We start from the raw sequence: 23,078 nt of genomic DNA on the forward strand, positions 1-23,078 counted from the left end.
TCCTTTTGCCGCCATCCTACGTTGGCGAATTGTATTGAATACAAACGAGTCCGAGCGCAATGCCGTAGAGTCATCAAAGACAGCAAAAAAGCTTGTTGGGCCTCTTTCACCAGCTCCTTTAACAGTTTTACTCCCTCTTCCGTCGTTTGGGGTGGCCTGCGCCGGCTGTCGGGCATTAAGGCCCACTCCTCGGTACCTGGCCTGACCTCAGGTAATGAGGTCCTTGTTGATCCTGTGGCTGTCTCCAACGCCTTTGGCCGCTTTTTCGCGGAGGTTTCAAGCTCCGCCCATTACCACCCTGCCTTCCTTCCCAGGAAAGAGGCAGAAGAGGCTCGGCGACCTTCCTTCCACTCGCTGAATCTGGAAACTTATAATGCCCCCTTTACTATGCGGGAACTCGAACGTGCGCTTGCACTGTCCCGGTCCTCTGCTCCGGGGCCAGATGCCATTCACGTTCAGATGCTGGCACACCTTTCTCCGGCGGGCAAAAGCTTCCTTCTTCATACCTACAATCGCATCTGGACCGAAGGTCAGGTCCCCGTGCGTTGGCGTGACGCCGTCGTTGTTCCTATACCCAAACCCGGGAAGGTTAGACACCTTCCTTCTAGTTACCGCCCCATTTCTCTTGCAAGCTGTGTCTGTAAGGTGATGGAGCGCATGGTTAATGCTCGGTTAGTCTGGATTCTTGAATCTCGACGGCTACTTACTAATGTCCAATGCGGCTTTCGTCGCCGCCGCTCCGCTGTTGACCACCTTGTGACCTTGTCGACATTCATCATGAACAACTTTTTGCGACGGCGCCAAACAGTAGTCGTATTCTTCGACTTGGAGAAGGCTTATGATACCTGTTGGAGAGGAGGTATCCTCCGCACTATGCACAGGTGGGGCCTACGCGGTCGCCTGCCCCTTTTTATTGATTCCTTTTTAACGGATCGAAAGTTTAGGGTACGTGTGGGTTCCGTATTGTCCGACGTCTTCCTCCAGGAGAACGGAGTGCCTCAGGGCTCCGTCTTGAGCGTAGCCGTTTTTGCCATCGTGATCAATCCAATTATGGATTGTATTCCACCTAATGTCTCAGGCTCTCTCTTTGTCGATGACTTCGCGATCTACTGCAGTGCCCAGAGAACATGCCTCCTGGAGCGCTGCCTTCAGCGTTGTCTCGACAGCCTCTACTCATGGAGCGTGGCAAATGGCTTCCGGTTCTCTGAAGAGAAGACGGTTTGTATCAACTTTTGGCGATATAAAGCGTTCCTTCCGCCATCCTTACACCTCGGTCCTGTTGTTCTCCCATTCGTGGAAACAACTAAGTTTCTAGGGCTCACGTTGGACAGGAAACTGTGTTGGTCTCCACATGTCTCTTATTTGGCGGCCCGTTGTACACGTTCCCTTAATGTCCTCAGAGTTCTTAGTGGTTCATCTTGGGGAGCAGATCGCACTGTCCTGCTTCGCTTGTATCGGTCCATTGTCCGATCAAAGCTGGATTATGGGAGCTTCGTCCACTCGTCCGCTCGGCCATCCCTCTTACGCCGGCTCAACTCCATCCACCATCGGGGGATATGTCTTGCGACCAGAGCCTTCTGCACTAGTCCTGTCGAGAGTCTTTATGTTGAAGCTGCCGAAATACCATTGGCCTACCGGCGCGACGTACTGCTGTGTCGGTATGCCTGCCGGCTGTTGTCTATGCCCGACCACCCCTCTTACCAGTCCTTCTTCGCCGATTCTCTCGACCGTCAGTACGGGTTGTATGTGTCTGCCCTGCTGCCCCCCGGAGTCCGTTTCCGTCGCCTGCTTCGACAATTGGATTTTGCCCTCCCTACCACCTTCAGAGAGGGTGAGAGCCCAACACAACCTTGGCTCCAGGCTCCGGTTCATATTTATCTCGACCTCAGCTCACTCCCGAAGGAGGGTACTCCGGCTGCAGTGTATTGCTCACGGTTTGTCGAACTTCGTGCTCGACTTGCCGGTCACACCTTTATTTACACCGATGGCTCCAAAACTGACGATGGTGTCGGCTGTGCCTTTGTCGTCGGGGCCGCCACCTTTAAATACCGGCTCCTCGACCAATGTTCGAGCTTTACGGCCGAGCTTTTTGCTCTCCATCAGGCTGTTCAGTATGCCCGCCGCCACCGCCATTCATTGTTTGTACTCTGCTCTGACTCACTCAGTGCTCTTCAGAGTCTTGGAGCTCCCTATCCGGTCCATCCCTTGATGCAACGGATACAGCAGTCCCTCCATTCTTTCGCTGATAATGGTTCTCCTATCAGCTTTCTGTGGGTTCCCGGACATGTAGGAGTGCCTGGGAATGAGGCTGCGGATGCTGCAGCCAAGGCTGCAGTCCTCCTGCCTCGGCCAGCCTCCCATTGTGTCCCGTCGTCTGACGTTCGTGGGGATGTATGTAAGAGGCTTGTGTCGTCGTGGTGGGGTGCTTGGTCATCCCTCCAAGGAAACAAGCTCCGGGCAGTAAAACCGCTCCCAACTGCATGGACAACCTCCTCCCGACCATCTCGGTGAGAGGAGGTCCTTCTGACCAGGTTGCGGATTGGGCATTGCCGGTTTAGCCACCGCTACCTGCTCCCCGGTGATCCAGCCCCGCAGTGCCCTTGTGGTCAGGCATTAACAGTGCGCCATGTTTTATTGTCGTGTCCCCGTTTTAGTCAATTTCGTGTTGTCCTGTCCCTGCCATCTACTTTACCAGATGTCTTAGCTGATGACGCTCGAGCAGCTGCTCGTATTCTGCGTTTTATAACTTTGACTGGCTTGTCCAAAGACATCTAACCTTTTTACTTATTTTATCTGCATCTTTGTCAGGTCCTTCTGGTGTCCTCCCCATTACCTTGAGTTTTACTAGATTCCATGTGCTCTAACAACAGTGACTGGGCGCTAATGACCTCAGTAGTTGAGCGCCCTTAAACCCCACCAAAAAAAAAAAAAATCCACTTTGACTCATAGTTCATCTCTCTAGTGATAAGACCCATCAGTAGTGATACTTGTGACATACCACATTAGTGATTCATGTTTTAGTTCATTGTATTTTGTTGGTGACAACAGGGCAACCCTAAAATTAGCTGTGTACTTGCCCCCTCTATTTTAGGAAGTGATTGGATGACTGTAGTGCAGGTTTTAAAATATTAACTAGGCATAGATTTTTTCAATGATCACCGTAACTGTCTTCTTCCCATATTTTATGCTTATAATTAACTAGCTTTATATATCGGAAAAATCATTTTCGTATCATACTGTTCATTATTGGGAAATATCTTGTTTTGTGTGTGTCCAAGGTTTTGTTATTGTCTTGAGTGAGTGCCTAATTTCTGTTTTTATATTATTGGTCAGCTAGCTACACTTATTTGAAACACAGTCTTATACCCTGTAGTTTTGTTATAGTATGTTGTTTCAACATATTGAAAGAAAATATTTTATAAATTTCTAGCTCACCTGTCCAAAAATAAATTTTTTTGGCTGCTAATAAATTTGATATTCAGTGCCCTATACTCAACCAACCCATCTAGATTAAAAGTTTCTTCTTTCAGTTGATGTGATAGTTCACACCACTTTTTATTTCTTTTGAGATTAACTGTCAGGCTGCCACATAGTTTCATTGTTACTCCAATTTTCAGCTGTAATCAAATGGGCAATTTGCCCTGATTGCTGTCATCTGTAAGTCATGTTTCTGAAATTGTACACATCCTATTTTTCCCTTTTTTTCCCCTTTGCAGGCTTCTGCTGTTGATGACCCTCAGTAATGGAAAGCTTTTCCTGACAAAACTCCTGAATATTTTATTCATTGCTTTGGTACTGCCAAAAGACATACTTTCACATAGTATTTTTGTGTTACCTTTAGGACAGGTGTATCATAACAGGTTCCTCCAACAGATACAGTGATTACGTTACCACATGGTAACAGAAAAGGTATGACATTCATCATTTTATGTGATGAAGGTGCCATAGGATGTACACAAGAAGTGTGCAAGAAAAGTTCATTCCATTGATATTTCTCAGATCATTACATATACTTTGAAATAAAATAACTTGTGAAGAGACTAATCTGTAACAGAATTACAGGCCCTCTGTGTTGAATATTTAATATGAGTGAACTCATGGGATCTTTGTAAATAACCATTGAGGAACTGGAGAGCCTCATTTGTAATGTGTGCCGAAGGGAAATGGTGCATGAGGACTCACTGGCATGCTACAGTACAACAGTCTGCAATCCAAGTAAACCAAGGAGTAACTTGAATGATGGTTACCACTAAAGTTTAGTAAGGCCTATTGTGTTTGGGCTCTGAGGCAGAATGCTTCTTACATCCATGAAAATAGTGCTTTGATATAAAGATTTTAATGCCAAAGAGCTAACATTCTGCTGCAATTCTTGGAAGAAAATGCAATGGCAGTAGCAGAGAGGAGGCAGCACATGGTCTAAATGCTTGCTTCACTCTTCAAATTCCATAGATATTAACAGTATTCAACATTTGTGTTACCACAGTCATTCCTTGCATAAACTCTATAACATTGCTATAAAATCTTTTCAGATGCTTAGACATGTCCATCCGCAGATTGTCCCATCATCTCTTTGTGCCATTTCCACAAAATGGTAGGAGAAAATGTTCCTTCCAAAATACTACAATCACCTTGTAGATTGAAATGGCTTGAGAAGATTTTACTATGGTTGATTACACAACCTGCCAGAATACAGGGAGAAATAATATGCCTCCTGAAATGTCACAAGACACCCTGTAACTGGTAACACAAGAAGATTTTGCTGCATTGACATGTCATAAAATGAACACTTAATTGAGGCACTTCCAGTTTATTTAGCTGATACAGATGCTGAAAATTCTGCTCATTCTAGAGACGAGCTTGTGGGTGTAATAATGTCATAGGACAGAATAGTTTTGGATGTGTGTGTGTTACACGAGTGATGTGATTGTGCAGCACTGTCACACATAAAGCACTTGTTTCATATCTATCTTAGTTTACTGGCTAAATTACCTATGTTAAGGAATTGAAGATAAATGATAATGCATTAAAAGATACAGAACTGATCACTAATAGATATCTGTTAAAACTTCACACACAACTTCTATCTATGTTGAGGTTCAAAGTTAAGCTCTAAGACAGCGGAAAACTGGACTTCTTTCAGTTATTTTTGTGGTCATCTTTTCCATAATACCCATAATAAGTGCCACTAGGCCAGAGTGAGCTATTGCTTTGAATGTTACACTCCTTTCTTTGATCGTACATTAGTTTGGATGACATAACTGACACATGGGCAGCTGTTGAGGATGTTAGCCAGCTGTTGTCACCTTACCCCTTATACAAGTCAAAGAATCTACAAAATTGCAAAATGAGGCAAGCTAGACTTCTTTTCTACAATAGAACATGATGATTTGTTTCTTTTCTATCTTCAGGTTGTATGATGCAGCTACAAATGCTGTGATGGCACAGTATGAAATCCACCGGATCTTGTACTACAGCAGAGGAACAGTAGGAACTAAGGAGGCGCCATGTTTTGCATTTACATGGTCTCATGGAGAATCCCACGAATCAGCCATATTTCAGTGCCATGTATTTAGATGTGATATTCCAGAAGCTGTAAGAATCTATTATAAACCACATATTCTGAGTTCACCTTATATATTTTTATATTGTATAAATCAACTTTGAAAACACATTTATAAACAGAAAATCTGTCATAGCAAAAGTGCACTATGTGGCCAAATATCTCCTCGAGACATCTATTGCTGTTTGCTGCAGATTCCAGTCTTCTAACTAAATGATGGTAGCTCTTTTTGCTTCTATTACAAGTGTTCAAGCTTCATGGAACACGTTCCTTATAGTTCTGATTTTCTGGAAGTAGAATTTGTTTTTGTTCTTCCCATAGATTTAGTATGTTTTGCTGAATTTTTGAGTGATTTAATACCCATAGAATCTACACAAGTTCATCGCAAAAGTGTTTGCTAGGCTTTGGTGTGGGTCACTGCATAGAGCAGTTTAACAAATCATCACAATTTCTTTGAAACACAATGCAGTGGTTTTCGATTTACGCACATTATCTTTATCATGTTCACACACACACACACACACACACACACCTGAGTACCATGTCCATGCACTGCGACTTTCATCAATCCAGAGACCTATGATAACATTATTTGCATTATTCTAGGCAGTGTTGCATATTATTTCTTATCAGTGTCTTCTGCACTACTTGATTTGGGTAAGTCATGTCACCTTTCAACAGGTCATTGTCATCTTGGCATGATGAAAGTCTTCTGCAGTAATTGACTAGAATGACCTTTATTGATTGATGTGGGAAGTTATATGTTTACTGATCAGTATCAGTTACTTACTTAGGTTTGTCAGAGCAATGATTGACTGTAGTGATTCTCTGATCTTTCTGATATGGCCAACAGTGGACATGGGCACAAGGAACTCCTTCAGACTATTTCTAGAGGAATGATCAAACTTGCAGGTCCCTACCATTAGGGACTGTTTGATGAGCTCCCTCCATTAATTATGACAGAAAAACGCTCTTTTATGTTAGCATATTGCACGTGGTTTTATATACCCTGGAATGCACTCCCTGACATAACAAAGAACACACAACTTGCATTTCAAGGAGTCATTTGGTTACATAGTGTACTTGTAGACATAGCATGACGAAATCTGTATCCAATGTAAGTTTGTAAAAAACTTGAAGTATTTATAATAGATAAATGATACAATGAAAATAATACATGAAGTATGCTAATTTTGCAGCGTCTTTTGTGAACTATATGAAGGCACAATTTCATTGTTATCATTTTCCACACCTGTGTGCAGAAATTTTTTTCATGTGAGAAACATTTTATGCTGACCTCTATATTGTCATTCCATTTCTGTTCATGGGTGGAACATGGAGAGAGTGCCAACTTATTGTAATTAATCTTATTTTATATTCATTGTGCTTGTAGAAGCAATGTGTTGGTACTGTAGGATTTTCCTAGGTTCCTCAGTGGATACCATTTTTTTGATCTTTTGCAAATATTTTTCTGTGATTGAAGTACCATTATTCACCAAAAATTTCTTCCACTTCTGATGTTTCAACTCTTCCGTGCCAAGCTTGCATGAGTCTAAGAAACCTGTGATCACTATGCCACCCCATGTTTACTAACCAAATAACTGTATGACATACTCAAGCAACATTTTGCTGTGGGGATAAAATACACAGTTAATACAACTAAAAAGTATTTCTAAACTTATTTTTCATTCAGTACAGTATATTTGATCCAATAAGAATCAAATTCTTTTTGTTTCTTCACAAAAGAAATCTGCTTCCAATTCTACATAACACTAGTTCCCTGCACAGATAAAAACTTCATTCAAAAATAATTTATTTGCTTCAAGATACTTTTTTATATTAGAAAACCGAAAAAGGCACATGGAGCTGAATCTTTCAATTCAGGTGGGTGAAGTCTTATTTAAAATTTTTTGCCTGTGCACATTTACACTTGCAATGCCTTATGTGTGAGCCATTATCTTGTGATATAAGATCACTTTTTGTGAACCTGTCATCTGCTTCGGTTCACAATGGAAATGGTTGTGTAATAAGAACTACTCGTTGTTTTGTAAACAGTCAATCGTTATTGTAGCATGTGAGCTCCAAAGCTAAACAGCTGGCATTACTTTCCTCACATACTAAACAATTTTCACCTTTTTTTTGTTTCTGCACTTTCAGCTTTGCCTTTTAAAGTGTTTTGAATTTATTTATTTATCTAGGATATTATGGTATTTCCATGTTTCACCTCCAGTCATATATTTTCATCATATGTCTTCCAGATTATGCATAATCTTCTCCCCCCTACACTCCAGTTCGCTCTAGAACTATACAGGGTGTTTCAAAATGAACATACTGGTTTTAAGACATTGTAGCATATATTACGTTCAACTGACAATTGTAAATAATACACCGAATGAAAGAGCAACTCAAACAGTTTTGTTTGTATACCTGCATGCAATGGGAAGAGTATGGAATGACAAAGAGTGACTGAAAAACATGTTGAACGAGTGAGTCTTTCATGCTTATCCCCAAGAAATATCCCCACAGAAAGTTTATGGGCCTTTCTGTTTGGTGAATCAACTGTAACTGATGTTTCTTATGCATGCCTCAATGGGAAGAAGCTAACTAACACGTCTTTATTTGGGAGCAAGATGGTGCACCGCCTCAGTGGCATAACTCAGTACACGACTGGTTAAACAACGTTGTGTCTGACTGGTGGATTGGGCACAAGGGGTCAGTTGACACAGAATTTTGTGCATGACCACCACGTGATCATGTGTATTTGCCTCAGATACCATCTGATCTATCTGACTTTAGAAACAGTATCATTGCAACAGTTACTCCTGAGACATTGATCAAGGTTTTGGAACAACTCGCCTATCGACTCGATGTGTGACCGGTGTTCACACTGAATATTTGTAAGAAAAAGTGTTTGTGTTTCTCTTTCATTTGACATATTATTTATAACTGGCAGGTGCATGTAAAATGTGTTAAAAGCCTTAAAACCCGTATATTCATTTTGAAACACCCTGTATATGTGGAACATCATGCATGGTATTAATGTAACCATCTGCAAGATTTGTACCATCTCAACATCTATAGAAGGTTACTGACATCCTTATGATACTATATCATAAAATTTACTGATAATTTCTTCGAAATAAATCTGACAGGCATCGGGGATTTGAGAAATCAGCAGCTTTTGTATGACCAATTTAGTGCTTATCGTATTCATTTTACTTGTAGGGTTGTGATAGATGTTTTTGTTTAGCACATCAAAGTATCGCCTCTACTTTAAAATTCAAGTTTCTTCTTGCATATGAAATTTTCAAACAACTTACGAGAATGGACCCGGGTGACTCATGGCAATGATAATTTGTACAGCTTTTTAGCAAATCTGAATTTAGTCCATCCAAATAATCACTCAACTCTGGAAATGGAAAAGAATGGCTGCCTTCCATTCCATTATGTGTAATTCAGGAGTTTCAGATAGATGGTATACTGGGACATGCCATTTATTGGGAGCCAGCTCTCACTGATCTGAATTTTCAGGCTGATAGTTGTTGCCATCTGGCTCAGCATGAAGGATTACTTTATTCCTTGGTTCATAGAGCCCCTATCATCTCACACGGTGACAGTTTGTCAGCTGAGTTAACCCAAATCAGAGTTACTCTCTGTCAGAATGGTTCTAGTCAGAGACTGATCAGACATGTGGTCTGCTGACAACAAATGACAAATCAAGTAGTGATGAAAATAACGAGGTGGCGCCTAAGTTGACGTCTTTTTATCTTGTGCAGGTAGCATCTCCGACAGGATTGGTCATATTCTGTAGAAACATTGTTTGAAGATTTTTTCCACCATCTATGATTATGCTGTTTTAGGGTCTTTAAAGGTCGATCTTGGTTTGTATAATGTTGGTTTTTACCATTTCAATTGTGACATGTCATACATTGGTCAGATCGTCAGGACTATGGAGGACCAGTGTATAGAGCATAAGCATCACACACACACTTACAACAGCTGAGCAAATCTGCTATTCCAGAACATTGTCTTGATACCTGTCATCCTGTGGAATACAACAACACAGAGATCCTGTTGTGCACTTCCATCTGTCGGTATAGTTGAGATTACCAATTGAGCTTATAATTACGGATGGGGTTTTTGGTTGAACTTTGCTTGGAATTCTGCTTTGACCTGGTCAAAAAACAGAGGCACAGAGTTAAGGCTACTTGCTCACTTGTTGGTAATTAATACTCACAGTCAATAACTTCTGAGGTTGGTCATCGTTGGTTGTGTGGTGGTGCTAGTTGTTTATGGTGTGTGCGTTCTTTGTCTGTTTATGCCACCTGGTTGATAGTCAGTTAACCTTGGCCGCTAAGGGCTTAAATTCCCTTGCACAGTGCTGTCTCCCTGCATTTGTGCAATTTGTTCACCTATCAAAATATAGGCTATTGTTGAATGTGTCACCCAGCTGCATTCACATAAGCTCTTTTATTATTACTGTGTACTCTTTGTGGCACCCCATAAAGATGATGAAATGTTGTTTCAAATAATGCTGAGAAAATATCTACCTTGTAAGCTAACTGGAATAATTGGTGACTGGAAACCATTTAATTTAATTTACATAACCTGTGCTTTTTAGGGTTTACCTAGCAATTCCTAACCAAAGATTTTTTCAGGTGGGCCAAGTTTCTGGATGTTTCTCCAAGGCATTCCAGCGTGTACCAAAGAGTCTTATGAATTCAGTGACAAGTCTTTCCAGTCCAGCACAGTCAGATGAAGTGTTCATTTTTCAAGTTACAATGGCAATCAAAGAAGATGATGGTCATGTAAGTGTCGGTTAATGAGTTCTTTGATGTGACTTTTTATGTCTACTTATGGGTGCTTCTCTTTGAACCACTGTCTGTGCTGTGTAAGTGATGTCATTTACTTCAAATTATTCAGGTTCTTTTATCAATAATCTTTTGACTGATTTGATGTGGGCCACCACAAATTCCTCTCCTATGCCAACCTCTTCACCTCAAAATAGCACCTGCACCCACTGTACTCAAATTATTTGCAGGATATTACAGTTTTTATCCTTTGTGACCCCCTTTAGTACAATGGAAGATGTTCCTTGATATCTTAACACATGTTTGATCATCCTGTCCCTTGTTCTTGTCAATGTTTTCAGCTTGTTCCTCTCATTACTGATTCTGCACAGACCACCTCATTTCTTGTCTTATCAGTCCACTGTATTCTCAACATTCTTCTGGAGCACCCACATGTAAAACACACTGATTCTCTTTTTTTACATTTTTCCCACAATCCGTGATACAGTTCCGTAGATGTCTGTGCTCCAGATCTACATTCTTAGAATTTCTTCCCCAAATTAAGTCCTATGTTGTATACTAGTAGATTTTTTTTTCAGGGAATGTCCTCTTTGCCTGTGCTAGTCTGTTACATCCGTCGTGCATAATTTTGCTTCTGAGATAGCAAAATTCCTTCACTTCACCTCCTTCATGGTACCCAATTTTGATGTTAAGTTTATTGCTAATCTCATTTCTGCTACTACTCATTACTTTTGTCTTTCTTTGGTTTACTCTTGATCCATAATGTGTACTCAGTAGACTTTTCATTCTGTTCAACAGTTCCTACAATTCTTCCTTGTTGATAACCTAGCTTGAATTTTAATCCCACTTGTGGACCTTTTTTATTGACACCATTACTTCTCTGATGTATGGCTTGAACAGTAGGGATGATAGACTGCATCCTTGTCTTACATTATTTTTAATCTGAGCACTTTGTTCTTGGTCTTCCAATCTTATTTTTCCCTCATGGTTCTTGCACATATTATATATTATGCGTCTTTCCCTACAGTTCACATCCATTTTCCTGAGAATTTAGAACATCCTGCACCATTTTCAGAAATTCTGAAGGAATGTTATGTATGCCCTCAGATGTATTGGATCGACAAAGCCATGTGGCACAGTGATTAGCACAATGGACTCACATTCAGGACGACAATGGTTCAAAACCCTGTTTGTTCATCCAGACTTAGATTTTCCATTGTTTCCCCACGTCACTCCAGGCAAAGTCTGGGATAGTTCCTATGAAATAGACGTGGCTGATTTCCTTCCCCTCCTTCCCCCTCTTTTCATAATCTGAGCTTCTTCTGTCTCTGTAATGACTGCACTGTTGATGGGATGCTTAACTTTAATCTACCTTCCATATTTGATCACAAGTGTTCCAGAGTTCTCTTAAACTCTGATTCTAATACTGGCCCCCTCCTCGTGCTGGCCCCACTCCTCGCGCTGGCCCCACTCCTCGCACTGGCCCCACTCCTCGCGCTGGCCCCACTCCTCGCGCTGGCACCCCTCCTCGCGCTGGCCCCACTCCTCGCGCCGTCACCCCTCCTCGCGCCGTCACCCCTCCTCGCGCCGTCACCCCCCTCCTCGCGCCGTCACCCCCCTCCTCGCGCCGTCACCCCCCTCCTCGCGCCGTCACCCCCCTCCTCGCGCCGTCACCCCCCCTCCTCGCGCCGTCACCCCCCTCCTCGCGCCGTCACCCCCCTCCTCGCGCCGTCACCCCCCTCCTCGCGCCGTCACCCCCCTCCTCGCGCCGTCACCCCCCTCCTCGCGCCGTCACCCCCCTCCTCGCGCCGTCACCCCCCTCCTCGCGCCGTCACCCCCCTCCTCGCGCCGCCACCCCCCTCCACCTCGCGCCGCCACCCCCCTCCACCTCGCGCCGCCCCCCCCCTCCTCCTCGTGCTCGCCCCCCCCCCTCCTCTCGCGCTCGCCCACCCCCTATCGCGCTGGCCGCCCCCCCTCGCGCCGGCCCCCCCTCGCGCCGGCCCCCCCCCCTCGCGCTGGATCCCCGACCATTTCCCCTGCCCCCTGCCCACCACCCCCCTCACACTGGCCCCCCACCTCTTTGCCGCCTGGCCTACCCGCTATTTGCCACCTGCCACACCCCCCTCCCCCTTTGCCGCTCGACACCTCCCTAGACTGCTCTGGCCTGCTGCACTTGGCCCTCTGCACTTGGCCCTCTGTCTTGGCCCACCTCCAACCTTGCCACCCTGCGCCATTGGTCCTCCCCTGCCATGGCCACCACCGTGCCGTGGCCCATCCCGCACCGTTGCACCCCCTGCGCTCAGGGAACCCCCGCACCTTTTTCCCACTTCCTACCTGCCCCCCCTCCACTCCCTAGCCCCCTCCCCCTCCCTGGACCCCCTGCACCCTAGGCTCCCTCTCCTCCCTGTGCCCCCCTCTACCCTGGGCGCCTTCTCCTTCCTCTAAGCCCCCCCCCCCCCCTCTGCCATGGGCCCCTTATCCTTTCTTGGACTCTTCCTCAATCTGCTGCACCCTGCACCTCCTTCTCTTTCTCCTGGACTGCCGCTCGTCCCTTGATCCATTCCCCAGTTCTTAGTACGGCCCTCCTACCCTGGTACCTCTCCTCCCTGCCCCAGTGCCACCCCTCCCTGCCCCAGTGCTACCCCTCCCCACCCCAATGCCACCCCTCCACCTTGGTGTCGACCCCCCCTCTCTACGGTGTCTCCCCTCCCCTCACCAGTACTGGCTGCCCCATTCCACAGCATCGCTCCTACCCTAATGAGCCCTTGGCCTAGTACCACCCCATTATGTCCTCTTGACTTGCTACCAACACCACCCACCACCCCCTCCCTCACCCTCCTTTCCGCCACCTTCTACCTCCTTGCTCTGCCGTCTGCTCCGCACCCTTGTCCTGCCGTCCGCTCTGCCCTCTTGCATTACCACCCCCTCTGACCTCTTGCCCTGCTTCCTGCTCTGCCCCCCTCTGCCCCCAGTCCCTTTGCCATGCCATGCTCCTTGCTGCTCTCTCAGCTGTGCCCCCAGCCCGTACCAACCCCTGACTTGCCTGATCTGTTTTTCCACCCTCACCCCTTGCTCTGCCCCCAGCCCGGCTCCTCTGTCAGATTTAAAGCTATCAATCACTGAATTTTGATTTATAGTGCTACGTGTCTTGTTGTCATTGTTATAAGTAATGGAAATCTTAAACTATGTTGAATAACAGAGCATAGTTAAAATTTCCACTTTACATTCAGACAAGTTCTCCTTAAAAGTTTTCTGTATAAATATATTGTGATCGATTTAAGTGAACAAACTGTTAATGCATGAATCGGCTTTAATTTCTAACTGCTTGCAGTACAATAAAAAAAAATAAAAAAATTGAAAAATAATTTTCTGTTACTAGATAATGATTACATAATGATACTGAAGTTTATGTTAAAGATTTTCTGAAATGCAATATGAACTTTCAGGGAAATTTCTCACCGGTTGCAAGAGATAGAAGTCATTTCAAACTACGAGTTAATATGGAGAAGAAAATATGTCTTACTGTACAACAAGCATCAGAACATGGAAAGGAACTGGAAGTAGAACGCTGCTTTGGTGTTCTTATCAGCCCAGGCCGTTACCGCAAGCACTCTGATCTGCAACTTCTGGAAATGGTGAGTGCGCGCACACACACACACACACACACACACACACACACACACACACACACACACACAGAGGTTTTTGTTGAAAGGTCTTGGATAAATTGTAACAAAGAGTTCACTTTTGAAAATGTCAGTTCTTGACAACACATTTTTCAATCAACCATCACTGATTGTAGTAAACTGAGTATGCTAGTTATAGCTGTCAGTTACAAAGAATAAGCAAAAATAGGAACTAGAGATATTAAAGATTTTAGACCGTGAATAAATTTGAAAGTAAGTGAGGAGTTACGGAAATGTAGTACACTTCAGGATTTCAACAGAGCGTTTGTTACAAAGCATCTTATAATTTTACAATTAGTAATATGAAGAGGCATAATTACAAGGAGTTGGTGAAGTGAAAATGAAGAAAGTGCATTGACAAGAAAATAACTTGAAAACTCTTTGAAGGGTTTTTAAGTTCTGAAGCCTTTCATTGAAAAAAAGAGAGAATTTTCAGATCAAAAAACGGTAAGTGTGTAAACCAAAGGCTTGAAGAAAAGCAGGAAAATAGGAATGCTAAATAGAAGATTGATTAAAATTGAACTGCCAGTGACAAAGGGATCAGAGTGCAAAAGGTAAGTAAAATAATATAATAAGTTAGAGCACATAGAAGATGATAATATTAATATGTTTTAAAAATGTATACACAGATAAACACTAAGATAGGGACAAGAGATGTAATTTTGGACCAATTTTGCATCAACATATTTATAATTTTCCCACAATTTACACTGTATGAAGAAATGCTCATGCAGAAAAAAGTGACCTAAAATGACGCTGGCATGTGATGTTGGCAGACAAGTAGTGTTTACAAACATTACGTGGCTAATTTCTTGACAACAGGGTGCTCTATTCAGTGGATTTGAACTGGTAAATATGTAAAAATTGGAAAAATTCGTGCCGTGCTCTACGGAGCATGTGCAGTTTCATGATTGTTGTGACACCTTTGTGAACCATATTCAGCATGTTTTGTCGTTTGGCCACTTGTGCTAGTTGACAGCTTCACTCACTTTGCAATGCTCAAATGTCTAAACCAAAAACATAGCGCTAATTACGTATTTTTTCATCCTGAGCAAAACATGTTTTGAGAATTTATTCTTGTTGTCAAGTACAGTACTTGCTTAAATGTTACACAAACAATCAATGTGAGTGATTTTTGTGTGTGTGTGTGTGTGTGTGTGTGTGTGTGTGTGTGTGGTGTTTTCTATACAACTGGTAACTAGTGCACTGTTTCATTATTTAAATAATGAATGACACCTGCAGGCTTTCCAAAAATGTCGATTATGTCATATGAAATTGAGTCAAACATTTCTGCTTCCCAGACAGTTATTGTTTCCAGTTACATCAGCAGTAATTAGATAATAAACAAGTCCCTGACAAGTATTTTGATGCCTATTATGTACATATATCATACATAAATTGTGAAAATGTAAGGCGGTATCCTATACATGACTTACAGCTTAAAACCTCATTTCCCACATTTTACGTTGTCACAATTTTTATACCATTTTATTTAAGTCCCTTGAAAAGTGTGTAAGTGTGGGGTTCTACTGTAGTTCTTGCACATACATCGTTTTATAACAATTCATGCAAGACAGTTCTTATCATAATTTCTCAATAATGCGTATTTTAATAAGAGTGAGACAGCTCCTTGTTTATCCCCCATAGTCATCACAATAAAGGGAAGTGTCATTTGAATGATGAAAACAAACATTTTCCTTACACCAGGCACACCTGATGAAAAATTGGTGCTTTCAGGCATGTCACAGTAATTACTAGTTTTGTACAGACATAATTGTGGGAAATAAGAAATGGTCATGGCCATTGTTCTACTTATTGTACTTTGTACCAAGCATACTGATAATGCACGAATGACTGAAATTTAACAATTCTGTTGTGTTGATAAACATCAAATGACATAAGGCTATTGGAAATTATATTGTCTGACAGTTTCTCTAAAAATACTTTCCACAGTCGAATAACTTCTTTATCAAGTGTCACAGTGGTTTTTCTGGGTGTAATCTGAAGTATATCAACAGTCTTTCCATTGTTCTCCTAAAGACAGAGTTATAATGATGCCTGGGCCACGCACCATCAAAAGCAATGAATTAATTTCTGGAAATGACTAGAAACTGTTTTGAATGAAATGTTCAAAATTATTCTTTGCTATTTTTCCAGATTTTGATAGGTTGATTATAAGATTTTTTCCACTAAACAGCCCCTTTTTTAATTTTTGTTTCTAATATGTCTTGATATAAAGACAGGTATAAAACCGCAGCAATAGTAATCCACTCATACTTAACACTGTCATTCTTGTATATGAATATGTCACAGTGATACTCGATTGCACAACAGACTCTGTCTTTTTTCACCTTGAAATGATAAAGTGTGATTTTTTTTTTGCAGTTATATCATGAAACCTGACTGACTGGCATTACACACAGGAGATGTGGGGGTAACACCGAGCTTCATCTTCGAATCAGCTATGAATTAATGCCATCTCCTTTACACTTTTACTTGAAGTAAACTTCATTGTTTTGTGACTTCCTATGCTGTATGATTTCTTGACTCCGCTTAACCAGGTCAAAGAAGGCTTGAAGTCAGCACTGTTCAGCTCAGCTGCAATTTGGAGGGCCTAGTCTCGTAGATGTCTATCAGTAAAGTGCACTGCCTCAAGTGCACCTTTACATTGCTCATGTCTCAAGAAAACTCCTCTAAAGAACTGTTGTTCATGTTATTTATTCAAGTTTAGGGGTTTCTCTCAGTTATTAATTGGGGTAATGGGACTTTGTAGTCACTCTGTATGATAAATCTTTTGGATAATTTTTATTTCACAGTTTTATTTTAGTACATATTTATTACTTCATTTAAGTCTTTCTTCCATCTATATAGTTCATGGTCATATTTTTTTTATGAAACAAAACTGGGTTTACTCATTGCATAACATTAAGGGTTAAACAAAGTGAATATTGATTCAGTTTTATCTCCATTGTTAACACTTATGCCAGTGCAAAAGCAAATAGTAATTAGAATGAAATTCTTTTATTTCTGCCAATGATCACAAAACTTTTGGCCCTTAGACTATTCGTTTTGGCCAGCAATGACCATCTTCAGGTCTGCAGCAAAATGTGGGAAACGAAATGCAACTAGTGAACACATAACATCTTGGAACAATAAGATATGCCATAATGAAAAATTACTACTTTCATGGATGTGAAAACATGCACTTCTGAGGCATACCTGTTTTATAAAAAACCTAATTTAATAAAGCTGTATTGGCACCATCACAGAATATACACAAAATCAGCTTAGCATCGTCATACATATTTAAAATGCGGTATAAACTAGGCCACAGTTCTGGCAGAGTCATACTGTCTTCATTGCTACTGTTCATAACAAACTGCAGTACAGTAGGCACAATGTATGTTTGTGCCTTAAGCTTGTTACATGTTGCTACTGTAAGTCTATACATGTTCATCAATTATAAAATTGTACAGTATGCAGTAAATGAAGAGCACAATAGGTAAAGTCTGTAGTGGGCATGCCAAATATTTCTTTGTAGCATATTTTATTGTTCTATGATGTAATCTGTTCACTATTTGTATTTCATTTCCCATGTTTTGCTGCAGATTTGAAGATTCTCATTGCTGACCGATACCAGTAGTCTAAGGACCAAACGTTTTGTGATCATTGGCAGAAATAAGACATTCGTTGTACACTTTGTGGATTACTGTTTAATCTGCGATCATGTTGCAACTTGTGCAACTGGTAATTATTGTGGATATTAAATGTGTTGCCAGTGTGAATGAACAGTAACTGCAGACAATTTTTTCAGAGAAACTATCACCAAACACAGAAATTCGGCTTACAAATTATGATCGTGCAGTATGTTATCTATTTACAGATGTGCCATCAACCGAGGATGTGCGGCTACCATGTTGAGTACGCACACTCTTCTATAGCTCGGGTAGGAATGTACAGTTCTCCAACCACCTGGCGAGCTGTGAATTTGATAATTTTAGGCTCTTTCTTTATGGGGTCTTTCGTTCGGTATATTCTTCCTGTATAAAAAATTTCAGGACATGTTTCGGCATGTCAGATTGAATGATTCTGTTGTTAGTTTTGGAAGAGAAAGGGCGAATTGGTTCACTGTTTGTTGTTACTGCTGTGTTATTTTAATAGCAGACTCTGAACATGGCAAAGGAATCAGATGCACAAGTACTTGTCAGATCTGGCAAAATCTGTGTGAGGTGGCAGGGCAGTGTAACATTGTAGGCTTTTTCCAAATTGTATTTGACTGCACTGAAATTCGGCTTACAAATTATGATCATACAGTATGTTATCTATTTACAGACGTGCCATCAACCGAGGATGTGCGGCTACCATGTTGAGTACGCACACTCTTCTATAGCTCGGGTAGGAATGTACAGTTCTCCAACCACCTGGCGAGCTGTGAATTTGATAATTTTAGGCTCTTTCTTTATGGGGTCTTTCGTTCGGTATATTCTTCCTGTATAAAAAATTTCAGGACATGTTTCGGCATGTCAGATTGAATGATTCTGTTGTTAGTTTTGGAAGAGAAAGGGCGAATTGGTTCACTGTTTGTTGTTACTGCTGTGTTATTTTAATAGCAGACTCTGAACATGGCAAAGGAATCAGATGCACAAGTACTTGTCAGATCTGGCAAAATCTGTGTGAGGTGGCAGGGCAGTGTAACATTGTAGGCTTTTTCCAAATTGTATTTGACTGCACTGAAATTCGGCTTACAAATTATGATCATACAGTATGTTATCTATTTACAGACGTGCCATCAACTGAGGATGTGCGGCTACCATGTTGAGTACGCACAGTCTTCTATAGCTCGGATAGGCATGTACAGTTCTCCAACTGCCTGGCGAGCTGTGAATTTGATAATTTTAAGCTCTTTCTTTATGGGGTTGACCGATGTGAAGTACTTGTGAGTTGTGCCTGGACAGCTTAGGTGGTATCCAGTCCAGCAAACAGTTATAATCTGCCAGGTTTATATCTATTCAAATTTAGAGTTCATCTATTGTAAGGGCAATGTATAAGTAAAGGAGAACTGCATAACGATGCATTTGCATGAAATGTGGTCCACATCTCTGTACTGAAGTAAACCAATAAAATCACCAAAATGATTAGTATTGGAGTTATTTAACACTATTCATGATATAACACAGTAATGAGATGGCCAAGAGAGAGGATGTTGTTCCAATATGAGAAATGATGTAAATTGGGCTCTTTACATATTCACTTCATGAAATGTTTTGTGGTTGTAAGATTCCAAATCTGCCACTGATAATTCTAATTTATTTATCCTTTTGTTTCAGGAGGCTCATCCATGCTCAGATTCTGGTGATAAGCTTGGTTCATATCTTATATATGGTCATTGGGATCCTACAGAACCAGCTTTCGAGTCGCTGAATAACCCAACACTTCAAGATTATTTGACAGTTGCTGTAGATCTTGTGATAAAAGGAATCCAAGAACCAGTGAGATTTATAATTGAGACACAAGTGCGAATATTTTCAAAAAATGAACGTTTTTGGTATCACAGTAGGAGGCCATTGACACAACAATTTAATCTTCATTTGAAAGAGGTACTGCTATTGTTTATTTTTATTTTGCCCATTAGTCCTATTCCACTGTTACAATAGTTGACTTTGGTTTGGAAACAGTTTAATGTAATATTTCACTGAGTGTAGATAACATAGATGTTAAGGTCCAAGACTGTTGTGGTTGTAACAAATCATTACAGCTGAAAATGTAAGGTGTCTGGCATAACAGTAGTTCAGAATTGGGTAGCATTTAAGAAGATGACTGTTGGTTAGTATCATTTCTGTGTGGAACGCACACAAATATTTTTCAATTTCATCTTGTTAATAAATAATACAGATACGTAGACATTTTTTTTTTTTAAATTGATGAATAACTCAACTATTACCAAACAGAAAAGCCTTTGAAATTTTACAACTTCAATACTTTCCTGACTGGACATTGGTTTTATGTGGTATTTCCTTGATCTGATCTCCACATTTTCCTTTGAGTGTGAAGGGACAGAATTTGAAAATAATATATAAATGCTTTACAGGAGAAATGATCTCATAACAATTAGAATAATTATGATCATTTTCCAACACCAGTTCCCTAGTTGACATTCACAGGTGCTTGTCATTCTTCCCTGCCCTATTACTGGCTACTAATGTTGGAGATGGTTTGTAGTAAATTCTCGAAGGGGATTATTGTGTGTTCTACCAGAAGTATTAACAATGTAGGAAAAGATAAATAGCTGCTTACCATAAAGATAACACCCTAAGTTGCAGACAGGTATAATTGAAAGATGCTTAGACATAAGCTGTTGACCTCAGCCTTCATTGGAAAAAGAGAAACAACACCATTCATTCACACAAGCAATCACACCTCATGCACTCATGAGCACCAACTCCAGCAACTTAGTGTGTTATCTTTATGTTAAGCAGCTCTCTGTCTTTTCCTACATTGTTGATATTCCTACCCAAGTTTCTGTTGTTTGATTCTATCAGAAGTACTGTTACTAATATTTGTGCCAATCTATTTTTTTTAACATTTGTACCCCCGTGTGGATTAGTGCCATCTTAGAAAAGACAGCTAAATTTTTCTCTTGTGGCTTCATTGGAGAGTTACTAGCAAGTTAACATTATTATAGTGAAAAATAATTTCTGTGGGGTTTGTCTCTGGAGTTAATAAACCATGGATTCCAGGCACTTAATTTTATTTAACATTTTTTAGGTGGTAAATGTATTTTAATTTTGTGTTAGGAACAACACTAAACTGCTAGATTCATATTTTAAGAAGTTCAGTGTGAAGTCTTTCGAGTTACCACAATTCACATTTTGTTAAATTTAAGAAATACATGTAGTAATGAAGCCTGATGAAGGCACTGATAGCATATTTCGTCTGACATTAATCTCTCTAGTCATATAACATGTAGTGCAACTCATCAGAACACTTTTAAAGTTCATCCAGCATGTTTGTGAATGTTGTTTTAGGCCATTATGATGAATTTCTACAGTAGGCCACAAACTGCCCAGGCATGTCAGTGCATCTTTATTTGTTGATCAGATTGATAATATTTGGACCTGAGGTCAGGCAGCTGTGATATTGTATCACCTGAACTTGTTGGTTGCTAGAAGCTCGACCAACTGTAGATATGCTCAAACACATGCACAAGCTCTCTCTCTCTCTCTCTCTCTCTCTCTCTCTCTCTCTCTCTCTCTCTCTCGGGGGGGGGGGGGGGGGGGGGTGGAGGATCTTATTGGGTCTCTTGGTTTGTGGTGGTTTGCCAACTGGCAGCTCTTCCACCTTAATGTTGAGCTTTCTCCTTTCTTGGGTGGCAGCAGTTACACTGCTTTGTGTTCCTGAGATTTTCGAATTTCTGCTTCAGTTACTGATGTTCCCAGTGCTGAAGTGATTAACATGGATATTACTTTGTTGTATGAATTATGTTGTTATTGTGGTCTTCAGTCCAAAGACATGTTTGATGCAGTTCTAGATGCTACTCTATCTTGGGCAAGCCTCTTCATCTCCTGATAACTACTGCAACTTACGATAACTACTGCAACTTATATCCTTCTGAATCTGCTTACTGTATTCACCCCTTGTTCTCCCTCTACAATTTTTACCCCACACACTTCCCACCAATACTAAATTGGTGATTCTTTGATGTCTTGGAATGTGCCCTATCAGCAAACCCCTTCTTCTCATCAGGTTGTGTCAGAAATTTCTTTTCTTCTCTACCCTATTTAGTATCTCCTCATTAGTAATGTGATTGACCCACCTAATCTTCAGTAATCTTCTGTACCACCTCATTTCAAAAGCTTCTATTCCCATCTTGTCTAAACTGTCGGTCATCCATGTTTCACTTCTGTACATGGCTACACTCTGTACAAATACTCTCAGAAATGACTTCCTAACACTTAAATTTATATTCGATGTTAACAAATTTCTCTTTATTGGAAACGCTTTTCTTGCCATTGCCAGTCTATGTTTTATATCCCCTATGCCTCATCCATCATAATTTATTTTGCTGCCAAATAGCAAACCTCATCTACTACTATAAGTGTTAATAATCTAATTAACTCAGCATTACCTGATTGAATTCGATTCCATTCTATTACTCTTGTTTTGCTTTTGTTGATGTTCATCTTACATCCTCATTTCAAGATACTATCCATTCCAATCAACTGCTCTTCCAAGCCCTTTGCTATCTCCGATAGATTTATAGTGTCATTGGCAAACCTTCAAATTTGTATTTCTTCTCACTGAACGTTAACTCTGCCTTGAAATTTTTCTTTAGTGTCCTTTACAGCCTGCTCAGTATACAGATTGAATTACATTTTGGATAGGCTACAACCGTGTCTCAGTCCCATCCCAACTACAGCTTTCATTTACTGTCCTTTGACTCTTATAATTGCTATCTATTTCCTGTACAAGTTGTGAATAATCTTTCTCTTCCTGCATTTTATCCCTGCTACCTTCATAATTTCAAAGAACATACTCCAGTTGACATTATCAAAAGTTTTCTCTGAGTCTACAAGTGCTATAAACATAGGTTTACTTTTCCTTAATGTATCTTCTGAGAGAAGAAACCACACAACAGTTGCTTAATCCACAATGTTTTATTGTGTGCATGACCATTCCCTCCTGTGAGTTCGGGGGTTAGAATAGGCCCGAGATTTTCCTGCCTGTCATAAGAGGCGACTGAAAGGAGTGTCCCACTTTTCGGCCTAATACATTATGGTTCCCTTTTAGGGTGTGGCCTCCACACAGTCCAAATTTTCAGAAGTGTGGTCCATTTGGTGAAGGACACCTTACGTGGTGCATCTTACATCCTTTGTGCATTTACATCTTCTGTACCCATTAGTGTGACGGTGCTGCAACTCCCCCAATATTCCAGCTGTTTTTGCGAGGACATCTTACGTGGTGCATAATCTCCATCCATTGTCCGTTGTCCTCTTTTGCTACATGACAATACTGGATTTCTAT

The 23,078-nt window shown here is 41.2% G+C and overlaps 1 protein-coding gene across 1 annotated transcript in view; it reads left to right on the forward strand.

Moving 5' to 3' along the window:
* The window catches only part of LOC124556493 (rab GTPase-activating protein 1-like), a 159,921-nt gene that overhangs the window by 30,021 nt on the left and 106,822 nt on the right, over nt 1-23,078 (forward strand). Inside the window, exons 3-6 of the mRNA XM_047130450.1 lie at nt 5,409-5,592; nt 10,219-10,368; nt 13,818-14,006; nt 19,385-19,654. Coding sequence (XP_046986406.1) covers nt 5,409-5,592; nt 10,219-10,368; nt 13,818-14,006; nt 19,385-19,654 — 793 coding nt within the window. The remainder of the gene's footprint in view (nt 1-5,408; nt 5,593-10,218; nt 10,369-13,817; nt 14,007-19,384; nt 19,655-23,078) is intronic.

This window comes from Schistocerca americana, chromosome X (assembly GCF_021461395.2).
Source record: "Schistocerca americana isolate TAMUIC-IGC-003095 chromosome X, iqSchAmer2.1, whole genome shotgun sequence".
Lineage (NCBI taxonomy): Eukaryota > Metazoa > Arthropoda > Insecta > Orthoptera > Acrididae > Schistocerca > Schistocerca americana.